We start from the raw sequence: 19,301 nt of genomic DNA on the forward strand, positions 1-19,301 counted from the left end.
GTGTCTACATATTTATATTTAGTGAAATCTAATGGGCACATTGGCATTAAAACTCCAGAGGCAGAAGCTGGCTCATATAGTATTGGCATTAATATCACTTAGCTGTAACCAAATGAACTAAGTGCTTAGGAAGAGCCAGCTAAACACTCCTGTCAGTTATCCATCTCTCAGTGACCCTAACAGAGAACAGCATGAGAACTGTAGTACTTTCCTCTCTAAAGTGATAGGGAGCAAGCACGTGGTTTTGGTGCCCATCAAGTTATACCATTGAACTTGAAAATGTTTTAAATAGCTCTCCTTCTAATTATTTCAAGTATCGATCTGTTTTAGTGTTTCCCATTTTAAAACATCTATTCCTGTTTTTTCTTGTCTGTTTGGATGATTGCCGTTCACACAACATTGTGAGATGTGTCACGATTGGTAACACGTTTGCACCTGTATGATTTTTCTTTCACTGGTTAGTACTGGATCTACGTAACCTGCTCTGATTAGCTTTCTGGAAAAAAATTAGAATAAAACAGCCCCCCTTTAGGACCAGGCAGAACATGAGCATAAGGACTGAGTCTTTCCTTACTGAATTTGGTTTGATTTTAGGCGTGATGATACCTTCTCAAGGAGGGGTAGTGAGCTGATTACTGAACTATAGTAATTATTTGAAACGGTATTTGTAACATGACAAGCAATCTAGATGAAGATTTCTGGAAAAGAACAAGCTACCCTGCCTCAATGTATTATAAATGTGCTTGACTGGTATTTGGAAAGAAGAAAGAAACTCTTATTAAAATTTAACATCAACTTGGCCAGGCTTTGGGCTGAACTGGAAGAACAAAGTGCTGCTCACTGTAAAGCCAGGGACAGGAGTGATGGGATTTCTACTCCTAAGGCTGAAATAATGGAAAAGAGAACAGCGAGTGAATTCCTCTGCAGCAGGCCTATACATCTCCAATTCCAAGGGTTTATTTAGTACCAATCTTGCCACTACACAGTGGCTTTTCCTTTCGAAATGCTTAATTTGTAGGTGTAAAGATCCAATTTCCGTGGCAAGAGGGAGTATGTGGTGTCTACGCTTGTCTTGAAGTTCTGGAGCAGTGCTGACGGACGCAGTGATGCTCAGGATGACCTCGCCTCACGGCTATTCACATGGGGACCTGGCCAGCCTCAGAGCAGCTACTCTGCTTTAACCCTGCTGGTTCTCAGAGGCCCTAATCATAGTTACAACACTTTAGGGGATATGGGACCCATAGCAACTTCTAAGTATTCTCCTTCCAGGTTCTTAAGCTGACTCCTTGCCTCTATATTCTGCGAGAATTCCCAGCCCAGTGCTCGGGTTGGGGCTGTGGGAGGCACTAGACCCAGGCTGCAATGCCCTGCAGACGTGGCAACAAAATGATCTGCCATAACAGCCCTCACGCCAAGAGATGAGATGCTGCCCACGGCCTAGGCTTTCTCCGTGGTAGTGAAAGATGTACTGTATTATACACCTCTCGCCAGAGGGGAACCACGCTGCTGCAGGGGGACTTCACGGAGCGGTGAGCACTTCGTGAGAGGCATTTCTTATAAAAGTAATCATAAGGGGATCCCCACCATGATTTGCTCAGTTTGTCATGAAATATCAAAGTTACCCAGAGCCTTGAACATATCAGTTACAGATGCAAGACATACAAGCAAAGCTATTTCAATAGGATTCCTAGCAAAAATATTAAACTCCACGGTGGGGGGGGGTGTCAGGGGAGTGGTTGGGGGGGGGAGAGAGAGGGAGAGAGAGAGAGAGAGAGAGAGAGAGAGAGAGAGAGAGACAATATACGCAAGCCAGTCTTTTATGTTATCATTTTAAAGAGTCTGATCCCACCCAGGCAAAATTGAAATCCTGCTCAAGTTGGCCAGAGGCCTCTGATTACGAGGACTGTATCTGAGCAAAGCTGCAGAAACTACAGCCCTAATCCTCATAAAAAACGGGAGGCAGTTTATTATTAAAATACAAACATGAAAATACTTCAGACCATTTCGTTAGCAGCATAGTTCCAAACGCAACATTCCCTTTATCGATCAGGTTTAAGTCAGGTGGCTTCCAAGCATCTGTCCTGCTAAGACCCTTAAAAGAGCAGTGCAAAAGGGGGAGAGAAGACATCTTTCCTTTCAAGTGGCAGACCATCCTTATAAGACATTCTCTAGGGCTCTATTCTGTCGACTATTCAGTGTGAGTTGGGGCACTTTTAAATCAGCCATTTGGCACTTCCTGTTCGCAGTTCCTAGGCACAGCGTGACAGAGTCAGCTTGGTGAGCCCTTCCCCGTGCATTCGGTACAACAGCTGAAACTCAGCAGGCAGCTGGTGGGACTCCTGCCACTTGGTAGTAAATTTGGTTCCTTTTTTGTCATAGTAATGGTATGGAAGATCTTCCCTTGTGTTGGGGTCAAATCCAAAAGGCCAAAATCCATACAAGTGGATCTCTTCACATATTGCTGACGCAAGGGTGTACATGAGAATACCTGTGCTCAGCCGTTTGGGTGACAAATGTTTGTTTTTCCAGTACCTGTGGAACAATAAGTACAGGTGGATTCAGAGGCCAGTGTTGAAGGTTCTGGTCAGACGGGTCACTGTGACTGGTTTGGGAAGTGAATTTATCCAGGTAACTTAACCAGTACTTGCTTTGAATCTGTCTTTTAGACCACGGAACACCTCAGGGTAGGACCGGCTACATAATTTGTGAGACCCCGTGCAAAATGAAAATGTGGGCCCTTACTTCAAAAATTATTGAGAATTTCAAGAGGGCAACAGCAGAGTATTAAACCAAGCGTCGGCCTTTCTAAGCGTGGGCTCGTGTGTTACTATAGAAGTCACACATGTTTGAAGCCATCCCTGCTCTGGGTTGTCCTAAAGAGTGGTGTCTCTGACTCAGTGGTGGTGCCATAAAAGCCCACCAGTGAGAATGACTATGCATCTCACACATAAAGGGCCCTTGGGCTAGGGAGGATGTTGTTTAGTCAAAGGGGACCTCCTCTGTTACTTCCTTATCCAAACTTAGAGATTAAATCTGTCTTCTTGGGTTTGGAAAGATTGTAGGGCCTTATTTTTTTTCTACCCGCTCGTAAAAAAATCACATTCCCTGTTCCTTTGTCTTAACCAAATGCTCCCAAGCCCTTCTTTGGCGTGCCAGAACCTAAAAAAAGTATTTACACACTTTCCGAATTTTAAAAAATGCTAAATTATGGTTGTTCCTTCCACGTTCAGATAGTAATTTGAAGCCTTCCTTCCTAAACTGCCAAATATCTGAGACTGCTGTGGAGTGAGTGTGTGTGTGTGTGTGTGTGCGTGCACACACACGTGTGCCTTTATGACTGGCTGTGCAGGCATAATCAAACTGTTCATGAATCAGGTTTTCATGGACTGTACTTCCTCCAAGTTTTCATTGAACCAGCATGTTCAAGCCCGAGCTGTTGAAAGGCTGGGGGCCAGGTGGGCCACACAGGCCGCTTCCTGAAGGTTCTATCACATGCAGTTCCTTCTTCACTACCTGAAGGCTTCATGTGGCCATTTCCATTCCAGGTGAAATTCAGTTCAGTCTTTGTTTTAATATTCTTACCTAAGGAGTTAGAATGGCTTCTGATGTTTCTTTTGGTACAGCTGTACTTAAATAGAACAAGAGGGGAGCAAAACGATGGTCAAAAGACCACAGGGCAGGTTGGCAGGAGGCCTGGCTTCTAATTCTGGTTCTGCCCATTTTGGGCAGTGATGTTGGGTAAATAACTCGTTCTTTGTACCTCAGTTAATGTATCTTTAAACTTAGGAGTTGGGTTATATCACCTCTAAAGAAGGTAACCATACATCCTGCGAAACTGGAACAGTCCCAGTTTTTGCCTATTGTCTTTGTTGTAATTCTTAATAGTGCCCTTTTTCTTTCAAAGAAAAGGTTCCAGTGAGGACTGTAAATTCTGGCATCACCCTACCTGTTAGACACATACCAGCTGATTACACAAGAATTCCTCCTTATATGAGAGGTCAACTACACAGATCTTAAATTTGGAAGACTTTAGAGGACTACAGGATACACTACTATGTACCCATCTACCATGGGATACAGTCCTTGTTTACCAGACCTCCTAGAACCCACTCTAACTTGCAGTAACACCTGGACAGGACGTTAGGACACTGGGGCTGCTCGCATAGGGGAAATTAGAGTTGAGGCAATTTCCTCAGATTATTTAAAGAAAAAATTCTGCAATTAATCTTCCTTTATAAAACGCCCTGCATTTTACAAATGCCTGCTCCCAATTCTGGCTGCTTATTAGAATCAGCCGGGGAGTTATTAAGACATACCAAGTGCCTGAGCCTCTCTCCTCCCCCACCAGACAAATTACATTAGAATCTCTTGAATTAGAGCCCAGGCAAGAGTATTTTTTAAATCTCTCCAAGTGATTCTAAGGTACAGCCAGAGTTAAGACTCATCGGACTGGACGAAAATATTGCATCCTGGTTAATCTGTCTTTCAAATTACAAGGGATAACGATGAACTGATAAAATACTTCTCACATGTTTTGGCACTCAGATCTTGAATTATAAAAGCAGATTATACAATTTTGATTTGTCTAGGTGGTTTTCTAATCTTGGACATCTAACAAACACCCTAATATCGAATAAAAAGGAACATTTAAAGTCGATTCATCTTTAAAAAAAACCAATTGATTTGTCCACTTTAGTCATTGGCATTATTGGGACATGGCTATCCATTCAAAGAAAATTGCTGATTTGTGGTGATTTCCATGACTGCTTGTTAGGCTTACCACCAAGGAAGGGGACAGGGAATGGAGAGGAGAAGCTGACGAAGCACCAGTCCCTCCATTTGACACTTGGTTACCAGCTGGGGTAGGAGACTGAACTTCTTACCTAGAATGATCCATTCATTCATTACAAAACATAAGCGTTCATTCTAAGGTACTAAGCTAACCGCAACAACTAACTAATCAGTTCGCTACCACCCCCAAGAGATTACAATATTGATTTGCCATCTGGTAGGGTATGAGTTAAAGGCAATAAAATATACACACCTGTTGACATGTTGCATTATATTTCCAGGCCAAGCCAGTTGGACCTTTAACTGACCTCTGTGTTCAACAAAAAAGTCAACTAGTGTCCTGGTAACAGTTGCTGAAGTGTGGAAGAAAAATGCAGGGATCCAAAGAATGGCCCCATCGAGCTTTTTTAAACTGAGAAAAAAGTTGTTACGGTCCTGAATGGTCAAAAGATTGTTGTAATATTTTTCCAGGATGCTGGGGTTGAAGGTGGTAAGGTTGGTTTTCCTTCCAACATCCCTTTGGAAAGCCTCCGTAGGGGCAAAATTGCAACGGAAAACAAAATCTGACTTATCTATTTGTTGTCCACACCGGCTCCCTGTCAGGATCCCACTATTTCCAACCACAGCACAGATATTATAATGCTTATTCACAATGGGTGACACATCTGGAAGCAGCGATCGGAAGTTATTGCTAATAGAGAAAACATATTTATGGCTGGAATAATCATAGTGCATCAGTTGTCCAATCCGAACACTATTCTTGGTCAAAGAAAAATTTTTTATTACATCGACATGCTGAAGAATTTCTTGCCTAAAATAAAAAGAAATTCATTAAATATATCCCATTCAAAAGAACTGATTTTCCATCTTATGTCTTATGCTATTTCATTTAGACAAGAACCATAGGCACTGAACCCAAGAAAGATTATGCATTCATAATTGAAGGAAGAACTGCTTCAGAATTTACAAACATGTGCTAGTCTCTCAAATTCTGGGTATAGTCCTTTGAAGCTTGTAAATGTTGTAATTTATGGTTTTTAGCTGCCAATTCTTTGGTTTTCTGCTCTACCTGAAAAGTGTATTTGATCAAGGGGGAGGCATAGGCTAAACTGTGTCAGAAAATACAGGGAGACAATTTACACAGGCCCCAAAGAGCTCACATTAATGCACAAACATTGGTGGCTAAGAGTTTGTAACTAGGGACTACTTGTTCGCTATTGGACTGCAGCATTCAAGGAATATCAAACATCACTGGTGTCCAAATAAGAGCCAAACAGATATGAGTCAGTATGGTCCTAACTATTATTAAGATATGAAAATGGTAGTAGCAGTGGGTGTAGTTGAATATTTAATAGAAATGAGATGATAATCTCATTAATGTCCTTTAAATAATGAAAAAGGAACATTTTTCTACTTGATTATATAGAAACCCATTTAAGTTAGAGAAACCTAATTCTTAGAAAAAGAAGCTATTGTAAATCCTGAAAATGTGTGCATATTCTAAGAATTCAGAGGATAAACAAGGCAAGGGTGATACTTAGTACTAATTTCTGGTTGCTTTCATGTTGAGCATTAAGTGTAATTAAGCGTATCCTCTTAAAGTCTCTGCTATTTAAAATATTTAAGAGACACCGGTCATATGTTACTCTTCTAGTAGGTTCTTCAGTTCTAAGAAACCACATTGAACCTCCTGGGTCTTTTGCCTAAAAAAAATAGCAGGAATGAAACTAAATGCTTTGCATATCATCATTTTACCTGGAATCCTATTTTTTAAAAATTACTTCATTTGACAAAATACAGAGAAACATAAACTGAAAGCTTTAAGCCAGAACTTCCAAAGTTACTAACAGTGTTCATTACAAACTGTTACAAAGGTAAAGTAAGTTTAAAGTGATACTGGGGAAGTTAATTAAAGCTTACCCAAACGGATTAAAAGGAGGCAAGTTTTGAGAAGGCAATATTGTTCTAACTGGTTATTTGGGTCACATGGCCTAGTGTGGGAAGAATATTTTTATTGAGTCAGAAATATGTTTGGGGAAAAGGTATACTGTATTCGACCCATGAAAAATTTCTGGGCTGTCTATAAAATTAATATTGGATTAAAACCACAAAAGTAAAAAAAAAACTTCAGAGTTTTAGAATTAATCAATTATTGTCATGGACTAACTTCTAATTAATGTTTAAAAATTTTTAACCATACTCATGTGACTGTGTGTCAACCTTTCAAGTAAATATTTTCATGACACCATGGATAGCTACTGAATTTGTTTTAATTCCATCATTAGATTAAAAGAGTGCAATAACTAGAAATTCTATGACCAAAACCCAACACCCTAAATAGAGTGGTAAAATAAGTATTTGTAAAATAAGTATTCATACCCCTAATGAATACACTAGATGGCTCACATTCCATTTAGCAGCATAATAATCCCACCAAAGAGGGAGGAGAAATGACTTATCTGGAATTGCTAAGAGTTGACCAGATATCACTGAGGAGAATAAATACTTTTGTATAAATCTCATCCTTCTTCCCCCACCTCCAAAAAACAAAACAAAACAAAAACCCACACACATAACACAAAAACTCCTTCATGTATAAATGAAGCTGCTACAAGACAATTAAGAACAATGTTGGGTAGCTTTTACAATATGTTAAAAGCTATAAAAATTTAATGAGAAGAAACACGTAAAAAACCCAAACCATAAAATACCGGCATATATTTGGGCAGAGATTTTCACTAGTAATTTGTTAGGGATGAAGTGTAGTGTTTTCTGTGCTTCAGTGGGACAATACTTTTTTTACTTTATTTAAAAAATTTTATTTCTAGTCAGGGAATGAAAATGCATTGTGTGGTATTTTTGTACTTAACTTTTTTTTTTTTAAATAAATGACTTTGGCAGTATTAGCCATAATGTTAACTATACATCATGGTGCTCAATTAAGCTCAAGTTAGGGAGGATACTGGAAATATCTTTTTTCCCTTCCATTCAAATTGGCCTTTTTGAAGTTTTCTTTTTATGAGAGGGTACCACATATTTAAATTAAAAAAGATTACTAATCAGCCTGTGTTCAGTCAGGCCAAGAAGACAATGCAAATACATCTCGGGTTGGGGGGGGGTGTAGATTTTTGTTGTTTTGTATTATTTCGTTTTGTTTTGTTTTTGAGCTCCAGAATTCAGAACACCTTTTGGATCTTTTCCCCCTATCCTACCTTTGATGTAAAAACGCTGTCCGATTAAATGTCCACTTAGGTCTGGCTTGGAGTTCATGAGTCAGAGAATGCGGAAAGGGCACAAATGACGGATCTAGAAGCTTCAGCGCAAACTGTGACCTGGAGAGGAGTATGAGTACACAGACAAACGTGCTGGCCTCAGCTAGGGGAAGCCAAGGTAGCCATTAAAGTCCAGCCGGTTGGGAGCGGGGCGGGGATGGGGGGCGGCTGGAACACGTACTGGCTACATCCCGCCCCAGAGCCCCTTCTCATCTGGTCCACCTTCTGTCCCCACACACACCCGGGAGGAAGAAAGAAAACGAGGGAAATCCGTCTCCATTGTCCATCCCTGCGGGTGCGGGAAAGACCATAAAATGGCCGTCTTACGGAGAGCAGGGGCGGGAGCCCGGCGCTCTGCTAGAAACGGATGCGCAGAGAGGACCAGGGAGTCAGCACCGCGGACAGCGGCCGCACCACTGCTAGCCCTACCCGCGCCGCCCCCGCGGTCCGGCCGGATTGATTTTTGTAGAATGGACAGATGAACCGGAGACCTAGGGGAAGGCTGGGGGTGGCTCCGTCCTTAACCTCTTCCTTCCCGATCCTAGGTCTGGTTTCACTCCCTGTCCCCTGACTGGGGAACCCCCTGGAGGCCGCTGGCCAACTCCACTCCTTTGCCCAGGTGGGGTTTCTCTAGGTTTCGCGTTCTGGCCTGGCCTGGACCACAGGGTGCACTCTGTATTTCCTACCCGCCCCTCAGAGGCTCTGCTGGGGGAGCTCCTAGTGGGGCACACTGGGGCAGAGGCTCTCGACGAGCTGCGCCAAGCTTCGCCCGGAGCCTTCTCAGTCCTGACTTGCGCCCGTTGGTGACTTGGAGCTGGGATGAGGGTAGGCGGCCCTTAAGAGGCTCGCTTCCCGCAGAGGGCGGGGGAATTGCAGAAATCCCGGAAAGGCGGGGGGGTGGGGGGGCGATGGCGCGGTGTGCGGGGGAGGGAGGGAAGGATGGAGGTCGAATACCCCAGGGGCTTCCGGAAAACAGACCCGCGCATCATCTGATGGGGTGAAGGGTTGGGGAGAGGAAAGGAGGAGAGCGCAAGAGGAGTCTGGCGCCTGCGCCATTAAATCGCCCCGGACCGCCCGGACCCCGGCCGTGGAGTCTGCGGACAGGGGCGTGGGGTAGGCACTCACCTAACGCATGTCCATCTCTCCATGCCCCTTCCCAAATACACACAAGGCCTCTCCCTCCACCATCATTCTCCTTAAACCCTTCCCCCATTTTTGAAATGGGGGAAGGGATGCCGAAGAAGAATACGATAATGCAATCACATTGATTAGGACAACGGCTTTTAGGGGCTCTGGGTTAAAAAAAAGCACGGGAGGGGTGGTGGTGTAAGAATCAGAGAGACGAATGGAAGGACCACGCAGTTTTCTTGCCCAAAGTGTCTCGGAGAAGGCAAAACACCCTCCTCTGACCTCCCGCCCCCATAAACCAGATACCTGAGGGCACTCAGAGGCCCGCACTCACCGGAATCCGCGTGGAACATGTACATTCGGGGCGCCCCCGGGTTGGCATACTTGGGAGTGGTGAAGATGTTCTCCTTTTTCAGGGACACGTAGCTGATGAGCGATAAAATCAGCAGGGCGACGCTGAGCATAACCAGCCCCAGCACACTGGCGACCCGGGCCATTTTGCAATTTCTCATCCCGGGCTGTGTTGGGATCAGGAAAAGCGGGGAAAGCGGTCCATTGAGCGGCCAGCAGCTCGCTGGCGTGTCAGTATGTGTGAGTGTGTGTGTGAGTGTTCGCGCGCGCGTGTCAGCGTATGTGCCGGGGGGGTGGGGTGGGGAGGGAACCGAGCAGGGGAGCCGCGGAGGGCCAGGGCGTAGGGGCGGGCAGGAGCCCCAGAGAGAAGCCAGGCCCCCAAGGCAGGGGCAAGCGGGCCAGGAGGCTGAACAGGAAGATGGAGGGTCTGCGCGGCGGCGTGGCGATGTAGCTGCGCGCCGTGCGTCTCCGACCGCCGGCTCAGGCTCCCCAGCGCGTTTCCAGCGAGGCTGCCGTCTCCTCTGCAGCCTGCAAGATAAATGTGATTGGAATAACGTTACAGTTCGATCTAAGCACAGGATTTAATTAATGAACTCTCATCTCCCAAATAACCGGGGGAGGGGCGGAAGAGGGAGGGATGAAGGGGAGGTGGCAGAGGGAGGGGAATTGAGGCTGGAAGGCTGCAGCCCACGTCAATGGCCTTCCCAGCTGAGGGTGCGGGCGAGGAGGTGTCTCTGGCCAGACAGAGGCCCAAACTTAGTTCAATGGACAATTCATTACTTTATAAGTTAATCGTGGAATATAGAGATAAATAACTGGAGTTGCTGTCCTGGAGGATCACAGCAGCTGGGTGCTTATGAGATGCAGGGAGAGTGGTTTTAGGAGTAGAGATTTAAAAGCTTCTCTCCTCACCACAGAGCACAGCCCCGGGCCCCACGGATCAGCACCTGCCCCAACACCCCAGCAAGGAAGCCCTAAATAGCGGCTGGGCCTTGTGAGCGCTTAAAACCTCCTTGGAATCTTCTGTAATCTCTCCCGTATCTGCTTCCTATGCCCAGTGCATGCTACGCTTCTCTCTAAAAGATGGGTGGTGCCTAGCAGAGTTGTAAGGTGAGCTGTGAGTGTGGAGGGCCCGGCTTCCCCTCCCTTTCCTCCCAGTGTCTGACTCCCAGCACCCTGTGCGTAGACAACCAGCATGCCCCAGAGGTAACCAGGATGGAGCAGTTCCCTCTGATTAAACTCTCCATTGCCCACTTTTCTGACTCATCCTGTGGCAGGCCTTCAGGATGGGCCACTCAAACTTTGCCCTGAAGCTTAGCTTAGCTTAGACCAGGAGCTGGGGCATCGTAAACCTCTGTCCATTATAAATGCCCAGAACTCTCTTTTGGAGGAACTTAGGAACCAAGTAAGAGATGCCTGCCTCCGAGGGTGGAAGGAAAAGCTCACTGCCTAACACTTGTGTTGCTGTTTCAATTTGTTTTAGCATATTCCCATGTTACCTGTTTTAATATACATTGGAAATAAAAGTTTAATTCATTTTCGGTCATGCTGTTGGATGCTCAGAAGGCAATCTACATGTTTCTTTAGCTCTGTCCTTTGCAAGTAACTTGTGAAGTCTTTCCCCATAGCTTTACCCTTGGCCTGGTCCTCCCAGGACAGTAAGCACTAAGGAAAGAAAGAAGCTGGAGGTGAGAAATCGGCCTTCGGAGCCTTTTCCAATAAAGCAAGTTGATGTTTTCCAAGGTGGCTATGATTTCTTTCTCTCTTGAACTTCTGATTTTATGGGCTTTGGTGGACCTGATGTTATGGTCTGTCTGTGGGCTATGAATTCTTCAAAGCAGTGAGCTCCTGGGCTGTAAGCTCCTGCAGATCAGGACCATGTCTCTTCTGCCCTGTTTCTGCATACTCCCTGCATACTGTCTATGGAGAGGCATGCTTAATAAGTGTTGAGGACCTAATGAGCTCCCTGTGAAACACGTTCTGGTTGTGGACAGCAGTGCACAGAATGCAGCTGTCTTTTTCCATTGGAACAGAGAGTTAGAATTTTGCACCTACTCAAGGATTTTTATCAAAATCTAAAAATGTAGGTAAGAGAACACAATCTAGTTCCCCATGGGACCTTTTAACTATGTAAAAATTTTAGGAAGTCTTACATGTCCACGCATGATGAATACTTGAAGCATATTTTTTGAATAAATACTATTTTTTTTAAAAGAAGCTCATATGAATATTAGTGTAAAATGCCAAAAGGGAATAAGATCTTATGAGAGCTGTCTGGGAATTACACATATTGGAAAAACTCTTCTTGAACAAGAAGTAGAGGGACACACCATGGAGGCCAGAGTACTGGTTACAGCTCCAGGCTCTGAAGTCAGCAGACTGGACCTCAAACGCTGACTCTGTGACCTTGGATAAGTTGTCAGCACCTCTGTGCTTCAAGCTCCTTATCTACATAACTGAAATAAGAAAACCTCCAGGATTTTTGGGGAAAATTAAACAAGGCATGTAAAGTCCTGGGTACAGCTCCTGGCTTGTATTAAGCAGTTAATAAATACGAGCTAAACAGCTTGGGCAAGTTGTTAGTGTCTTTCTCTGACCCCCCTAAGTATCCTGCTTCAGAATGCATAGAAAAGGATGTACTTGGTGAGGCATTTTTCCTACGGAAAAATGACAAAGATCGAGAAGCTCTTGGGTTCTCATTACAGCATTACAGGCTTTCCTGGAACGTATTGATATGGGACTCATTCTGCCTGGATTTAAAACTGATGTATTTACCTTATGCTCAGCACACCTCTGTGAGCCCTCTAAAGAAAGTCCTGCTAGGATAATTCCCATATTGCATATGGATCACTGAAGGTCATGTGATGTAAAGGAACCAAATTAGCCAGAAAGTAAACAGGCACGCAGGAATCCTATGCCAGGCCTGAGGGTGACGATGGATTGCTCAGTAATTACCAGAGGAAAACATCTTGGGAATGCTGCTTCACAGAGTAACAGCAGCTACTGAATATGGTATTTTTCAGGCCTGGGATTATAGCTACTTAGTAAATTAAAAAAGAGGGTACTTTTACAAAATATCACTTTTTCAGATTTCATTGGAAACCAGACCTCTATAGTAGTTCAGGAGGGCAAATACAAGAAATACAGAAATGGAAGACTCCTTTGACTTAATATTTTCTAGGGGAGTTTTCTTTTTTCTTTTTTGCGGTACACGGGCCTCTCACCGTTGTGGCCTCTCCCGGACCGGGGCACGAACTGGCGTCCCCTGTATCGGCAGGCAGACTCTCAACCACTGCGCCACCAGGGAAGCCCCAGGGGAGTTGTTATTTTTGGATACAAGTACTTTCCCACTTTTTGTTTGCAAAAAGTACCCACATTTTGCAAACGTGGCTCTGTTGCCCTGTGTAGTTCTTCACCAACCCATGTGTAGTTCCTCACCAACCCATACCTACCAAGAATAATTTATAGGCACCACTTGGATGGGAAAGCTGGGAGGGATAGTTGTCTTTGTTAGAAATGACATCATTCATTCATTTATTTCTGGTTTTTTTTCATCAATTCATTAAATCAAATGTGTTGGTTGTCAGACACTCTGATATGCAGACTCAGGGCTTATAAAATTATCTTGACCTCATAATGCTCACGGTCTTTGTGAGGGGAGAAAGGAGGAAGCATTCTGGCAGTACTATGTAACTGGGTTATAAACTGTGTCTGGAGAGGTGGTGGTGGGGTTCTTCATAGAGGGCAAACTCTGAGCTGGATTTTAAATCATGAGTGGGGTTTCATTAGGTAAAGAACTTTAGAAAGGATGTCCCAAGTAGAGGGAAAACAGGAGGCAGGGAAGATTATGGTGGCTTGGGGAACAGCAAGAGTGTGAGTTGACTGCCACAAAGAAGAGCCCACGAAGGCTCCTGATGAGATGCCGTATCTTCAGCAGTGCTGTTCAGAACTGTCCAAAGTTTGTAGAGAGGAACCAATCAATCGCATTTGAACCGAATGGGTGTAGGAGCAGCTGGAGTCAGGCCCACGGAGAGATGGAAACAGCGACTGCTCATGTGGACGTCAGCTGATGTGTCCAGTGGCCCGCCAGCCTGTTTTGTGCCTTAATTTATGAATGAAAAAAATTGACCATTTTCTGTTATGAAACATTCTTTTCTTTTTTAAAATTTTATTTATTTATTTATTTATGGCTGTGTTGGGTCTTTGTTTCTGTGCGAGGGCTTTCTCTAGTTGCGGCAAGTGGGGGCTACTCTTCATCGCAGTGCGCGGGCCTCTCACTATCGCGGACTCTCTTGTTGCAGAGCACAGGCTCCAGACGCGTAGGCTCAGTAATTGTGGCTCACGGGCCTAGTTGCTCCGTGGCATGTGGGATCTTCCCAGACCAGGGCTCGAACCCGTGTCCCCTGCATTGGCAGGCAGATTCTCAAACACTGCACCACCAGGGAAGCCCTATGAAACATTCTTGAATAAGGCATCATGGAGTTGACTTTTGGAAGGGCAAGTGACCCCTCCAGATGACAGTCCACTGGGAAACTCCCAAAGAGCAGTTTCCCAGTGGACTGTCCCCAAGCCACATGTGATGGAGTTCTTTCTGTACACTGTTGCCTGACTCCTTCATTTCTACTAGGTCTAACAGTGGCCACAGAGGAAAGATCTTGGGGTCCTCTGGATTTCTACCTCCTATTTCCCCACAGAAGATAAATACTTCATGAGTTCAGAGGTGGGAAAAGCCATTGTGGTCAAAGAGAGCTTCATGAAAGCTCTCAGATGGAACTGAAACTAGAAAGATACATGGAAGTTTCCAGAGATGGAGATGGTAACAGGGGCAAGGCAGTCAGGGACAACGAGGCTGAAAAAAGATGCAGAGGCAGAAGAGAGAAAGGCGTGTTGGGGCCAGTGAATAAATCAGCCCCCTTGGAGTAAGGTGAAAACAGCCAACATGTATAGAGCACTTCTTAAGTGCCAGGTGCTTTTTATACATTTTCTGTAATCTTTGCACCAATCTGGTGAGGAAGGTATAATTCTCCTCACTTATAGCTGAAGGAACTGATGTTAAGGATTTGCTCAAGGTGAAACCTCTTTGACTTTAAAGCCCACCCTTTCTACTGCTGCATACTGCTTGTAAGCAGGTCCAGAGACAGACAGCTGGAAATATGTGCAGGCCTGGGAAGTTTGAAAGCATCATCCTTCGACAGTAAGAACCAGTTAATGCTACTACCATTGAAGATGATGATGATTTCGTCATCTCACTTTTATTGCACACCTGCTATGTATTGGGTATTATACTAGGCATTTTCACATAACTAATCTCATTCAATCTCCGTTCCATCCCTCTGATGGTATAATGACTGCCCCATTTCAAGAATGAGAAACTGAGGTTCAAGAAGTTTAAGCAACTTGCCAAGGTCACACAGCTACTGACTTTAATGTGTCCACATGGTATTCCAGGGCCAAGAGGAAGTGGGCTTTAAACCTCCTCCCTTGGTCAATTGTGTCTCAGGGCTACTGAGGAAGAGGATGCATACTAGCCTCTTTAAAAAACATTAATCACAAGGTTGGGGGGGGGCGGTGCGTGGCAACAAGGAAAAGACCACAGTGATTACATCTGAAAGGCAGTGGCCTGCTCTGTGGCTGGGAGAAAACTGAGTAGGGCTGGAGCCTGGGCACAGGGGTGGGGGGAGGTGCCCAGCCATCCCGTGGGGACAGTCAGGAGACAGCATCTTATTTTCATTGTGTACTTTAGTGGCAGCACAGCACCCAACACAGCTGATGCCCAGTGTGGAAAGAAGGCAAGGAGCTTCTCTGCTGTATAGCATACCTGAGGTGCAGGTTAGGGAGAAGGTCGGTTTCCAGTACTGATTGTAGGGAAAGATCATTCACCTTGAATGGGATGCACGAGTTGGCTTGCTTACTGAAGAGAACACGTTTAATTAAATACAAAACATAAAGCACAGGAGGGATGCACTGAACAGTGAAACGCCCTCCTACCCTTATCTCCCTAGAGACAGCTACTGTTACCATCCAGAGATGCTCTGTGCATTCATAGGCATTTGAGTATGTATTAATTTTTATTTTATTCTTTTTAATATATATATTTTAAATTTTATTTATTCATTTATCTATCTATCTATCGTTGGCTGCGTTGGGTCTTCATTGCGGTGTGCGGGTTTCTCATTGCGGTGGCTTCTCTTATTGCGGAGCATGGGCTCTAGGCGCACGGGCTTCAGTAGTTGTGGCTCGCAGGCTCAGCAGTTGTGGCTCGTGGGCTCTAGAGCTCAGGCTCAATAGTTGTGGCACATGGGCTGCGTTGCTCTGCAGCATGTGGACTCTTCCTGGACCAGGGATCAAACTCGTGTCCCCTGCATTGGCAGGCGGATTCTTAACCACTGTGCCACCAGGGAAGTCCCCTGAATTAATTTCTAAAACATAAATGCTGAGACCAGTTTGAAATGATTTTTGTTTCAAGGTTTTTATCTGTATCTTTTACAAAAGACATTTTGCATAAAATTTTAACACTTCAGATGTTTGCAATGATTACATTTTCCAGAAGCTGAGGAGTTACTCATTTTGCACCTACAGACTTCTCATAAAGCTCAGTGAAGCATCTCTATGTGAAAGGAATACAAGAACTTCAAATAGCCTTTTCTTCAATGAATAAATAAAATATATTTGGAAAGCCGTCTTAAGGCTTTTTGCGGTCCAATCCCTAGGAAATCGTTGGGAAGAGCTATTACGTTCAATTGTGTTAATCTCCTGGGTCCTTGTATAGAATTTCGACTTTTCAAATGTTTGCAGCGATTACTTTTTCCAGAAGCTAAGGTATTATACTTGGAGAAGCTACTGCTTCTTGAAAAATAATCTTACAGTTAAGCTTTAAGCTATTCTTATGTCTATTGTGTCTCTTTATCGCACTGACTGTGGGTACAGGAAATCATCCATGGTGAGAGCAGCCACAGTGACATTTCCTAGGTACCATCAGGGGAGGTGTTTTTTAAAAAAAATCTCATTTTAGCCTTCATCTTGAGTTTTGGGGCAGTGTTTTGTTCCTTGTGCTTCTGAAACTGTAATTGTCAACAACATATCTTTGAGAGCAGGGGGAAAAACACTTGTTTGTATATTATTATAACAAAAAGCGACAAAACTTCCACGTAATTAAAAAAAAAATGCACTACCACGTGCTGATTTATTGATGAGTACAGCTTCCACAGAGGAAGTGGTAGGAATTGTTGAAGGATGGACTGCTAAGTATCCCCTCCCCGGTCTGTGGACCCCCCTCTCCCGATTATAAGCGCATGCCTCTAGCTGAGATTTCTCATATTGTGTTCACAGGAAATTCACAGGAATAAGTGGTCACTGGACTTCCCAATATTGAAAAACTCAGTCTCAGTAGGGCAGTGGGGAGACTGAGCTACATCATGTTATATACTATGGGCCTCCACGTTCTGTGTCATGTTCACAATAATGCTATATGATAGTATTTTATTCCTTGCTGTAGATAAGGGAAAAAGAGACTAAGGGGGATTAAATTACTTGGCCAAGTTCACAGCAGCTATTTTAAAAATGGGATTTTAATATAGGACTGAATGACTGCATAGTTACTCCTCTTTTCACCAATCCTCCTTGCCTTCCATGCCAGAAGCTTAGGGTCTATACACTGGGGCATGAAAGATGCTTCCTCAAAGTGAATATTTCTCATTTAAAAAGGAGTCAAGGATATAGTATCCACCTTGGCTTCTGTATCCCTTTCTCCTCATGGTCAGCTTTTTACAAGGATGGTTGAACATGAGGAAAGTGGCTTCTCAATGGATGAGATGATCAATGTAAACTTGGGAAGAATCCTTTATATCTTTATTTCAAAATTCTATTTTACTTGGTAGTTTGACATGCAAAGACTCTAAGTCCTGTTGGAGGTGGTGTAAGATGAGGGAGTGTCTAGCTTTTGGTGTCTGTACTTGTGTTTGGGGGAGGGCAATTTTGACGTAAGCCTTTTTTGCAGGTAGAAGAGGTTGGGTGGAGACTTGCAGGCAGATGGAGAATGTAATTACCACCTTCTCCCTAACAGCAACCCGAGTAGAAGGAGCCAGGGCAGGCTCAGAGGCGAGAGGGAGGTAACTGATCTTCCCCAGCATCTCTCCCATGCTTACACCTGTTACCTGACACCTGGCTGAATTCCCATGGAGGAGCTTTATTCTTGCTCTGAGTTCAAGCTGCTCATTAGAAAAAAGAAACTCAACCATTATGTATGCCATGTCCTTCACAAAGAATTGTATTGATCTTGTATTTTTCCCAAAGGAAAATGTCCAACAAAAGTGAGTAGAGAGCATGTTGTAATGCTCTTTTTCTCCTCTGTGATCATCTAGGATTACAGAAAGCCTCCCAATTGGACCTTAGTCGCCATCAACAGGTACCACTGCTCACCTGGGGACAGGTGCTACCTCAAGGGCAATCAGACTCCAAGGTGGTTACTGAATTCTGCTGGTTTTGGCTTAGACTTTGGACAATCTTTCCCCATCTTCCGGGGGAATTAGGCTTTTCTGACCCTGCAGCATTGTCTGCACTCCCAGATGTCCCCCAGTCTGTTCTCTGCCTTCCCCATTCTCTATGAGAATTAGGACTGACAACTCAATGGGGACCTTGTAACATCAAATTTTTAATCTTTACAGCAATATCCTTCAACTCTTTAGTTTTATGTTGGATGGCTGTGCATTTAGCAATTTTAGGTAGGATTGCAGAACTGTGGAACTTCATCTATCATAGATCTGGTGTAAAGACGAGCTGTGAAAAGTGAGGGGTTGCAGACAGCATTAGACCTTTAGATAGTGGCTGTGAGCACTTATCAAAGGATGCTCTCTTTGTGAGCTCAGAGTGGAAAGGGATGCTGGTTCCACGTAGGTCATTACAATTGATAATCGCGATCATTGGGGCAAAAAACTGACAACCATATAAATCTTACATTTTTACAGCACTTCAATCTTTTTTCAAAGTACTCTCACATCTATTATCCCATCTTGACCTCCCCAGGAAAACTGTGAGTTGGGCACAAGCAAGTATTTCTATCCTGATTTCATATTGATAAGACACAGGAGGTTAAATCCCACAGCAAGGCGAAGGAGACTGAGACTAAACATCCATGTCTGATGTTAAGGCTGCTAGTCTCTCCACTATAAAAAACCCTCTCCTTCTCTATTCTCTGCAGTCTAGCCTATATGGTTGAAATCACTTTATTTAGAGCAGTGTTTCTCAACTCGCCCTGCACATTTAGGTCACCTGAGCAACCATTAATACCATGCCCAGACCACATCCCAAACCAGTTGCTATGCACCTGGATCTTGGCAGTAGCTCCCAGGCATCTGTATGTTTTAAGGTTCCTCGGGTGATTCTGATGCACAGTGAGGACCAAAAAACCATTGCTAGAAAGCTGCCCAGTGGCACCCTCCTGTCAAATTCAGTGGCTTTTCCTTCACTATAGCCGGTGAGCCAATGATGTTAATTTATCTTTAAACCTCACTCCTCCTTCCATAAATGACATTCTCTCGGTTCCCTGTTCTTCTCTGAGGGCGCCCCTCCCAGTCTTATTTCTTCTTCACCATCTGTATTTTGTCTTCCTCAATTACATGACTTCACCCTCTCTCTTTTCTCTGCATGGTCACACAGGATACGGGAACAGTGTAGGGTTTGTGCAAAGGGTCACTTATTTTCAAGGGCTTAACATATTAGGAAGCAAGCCAAACAAGAGCAGAGGCCTCATTCTGATCACTG

The 19,301-nt window shown here is 44.2% G+C and overlaps 1 protein-coding gene across 1 annotated transcript in view; it reads right to left on the reverse strand.

Annotated features, from left to right (window-relative positions):
- Positions 1-2,249: 2,249 nt before the first annotated feature.
- ST8SIA3 (ST8 alpha-N-acetyl-neuraminide alpha-2,8-sialyltransferase 3) overlaps positions 2,250-19,301 on the reverse strand; it is a 38,192-nt gene continuing 21,140 nt past the window's right edge. Inside the window, 5 exon segments of the mRNA XM_032654033.1 lie at positions 2,250-2,532; positions 5,045-5,602; positions 8,004-8,123; positions 9,498-9,998; positions 10,000-10,021. Coding sequence (XP_032509924.1) covers positions 2,250-2,532; positions 5,045-5,602; positions 8,004-8,123; positions 9,498-9,998; positions 10,000-10,021 — 1,484 coding nt within the window.

This window comes from Phocoena sinus, chromosome 14 (assembly GCF_008692025.1).
Source record: "Phocoena sinus isolate mPhoSin1 chromosome 14, mPhoSin1.pri, whole genome shotgun sequence".
In the NCBI taxonomy this organism is placed as follows: domain Eukaryota; kingdom Metazoa; phylum Chordata; class Mammalia; order Artiodactyla; family Phocoenidae; genus Phocoena; species Phocoena sinus.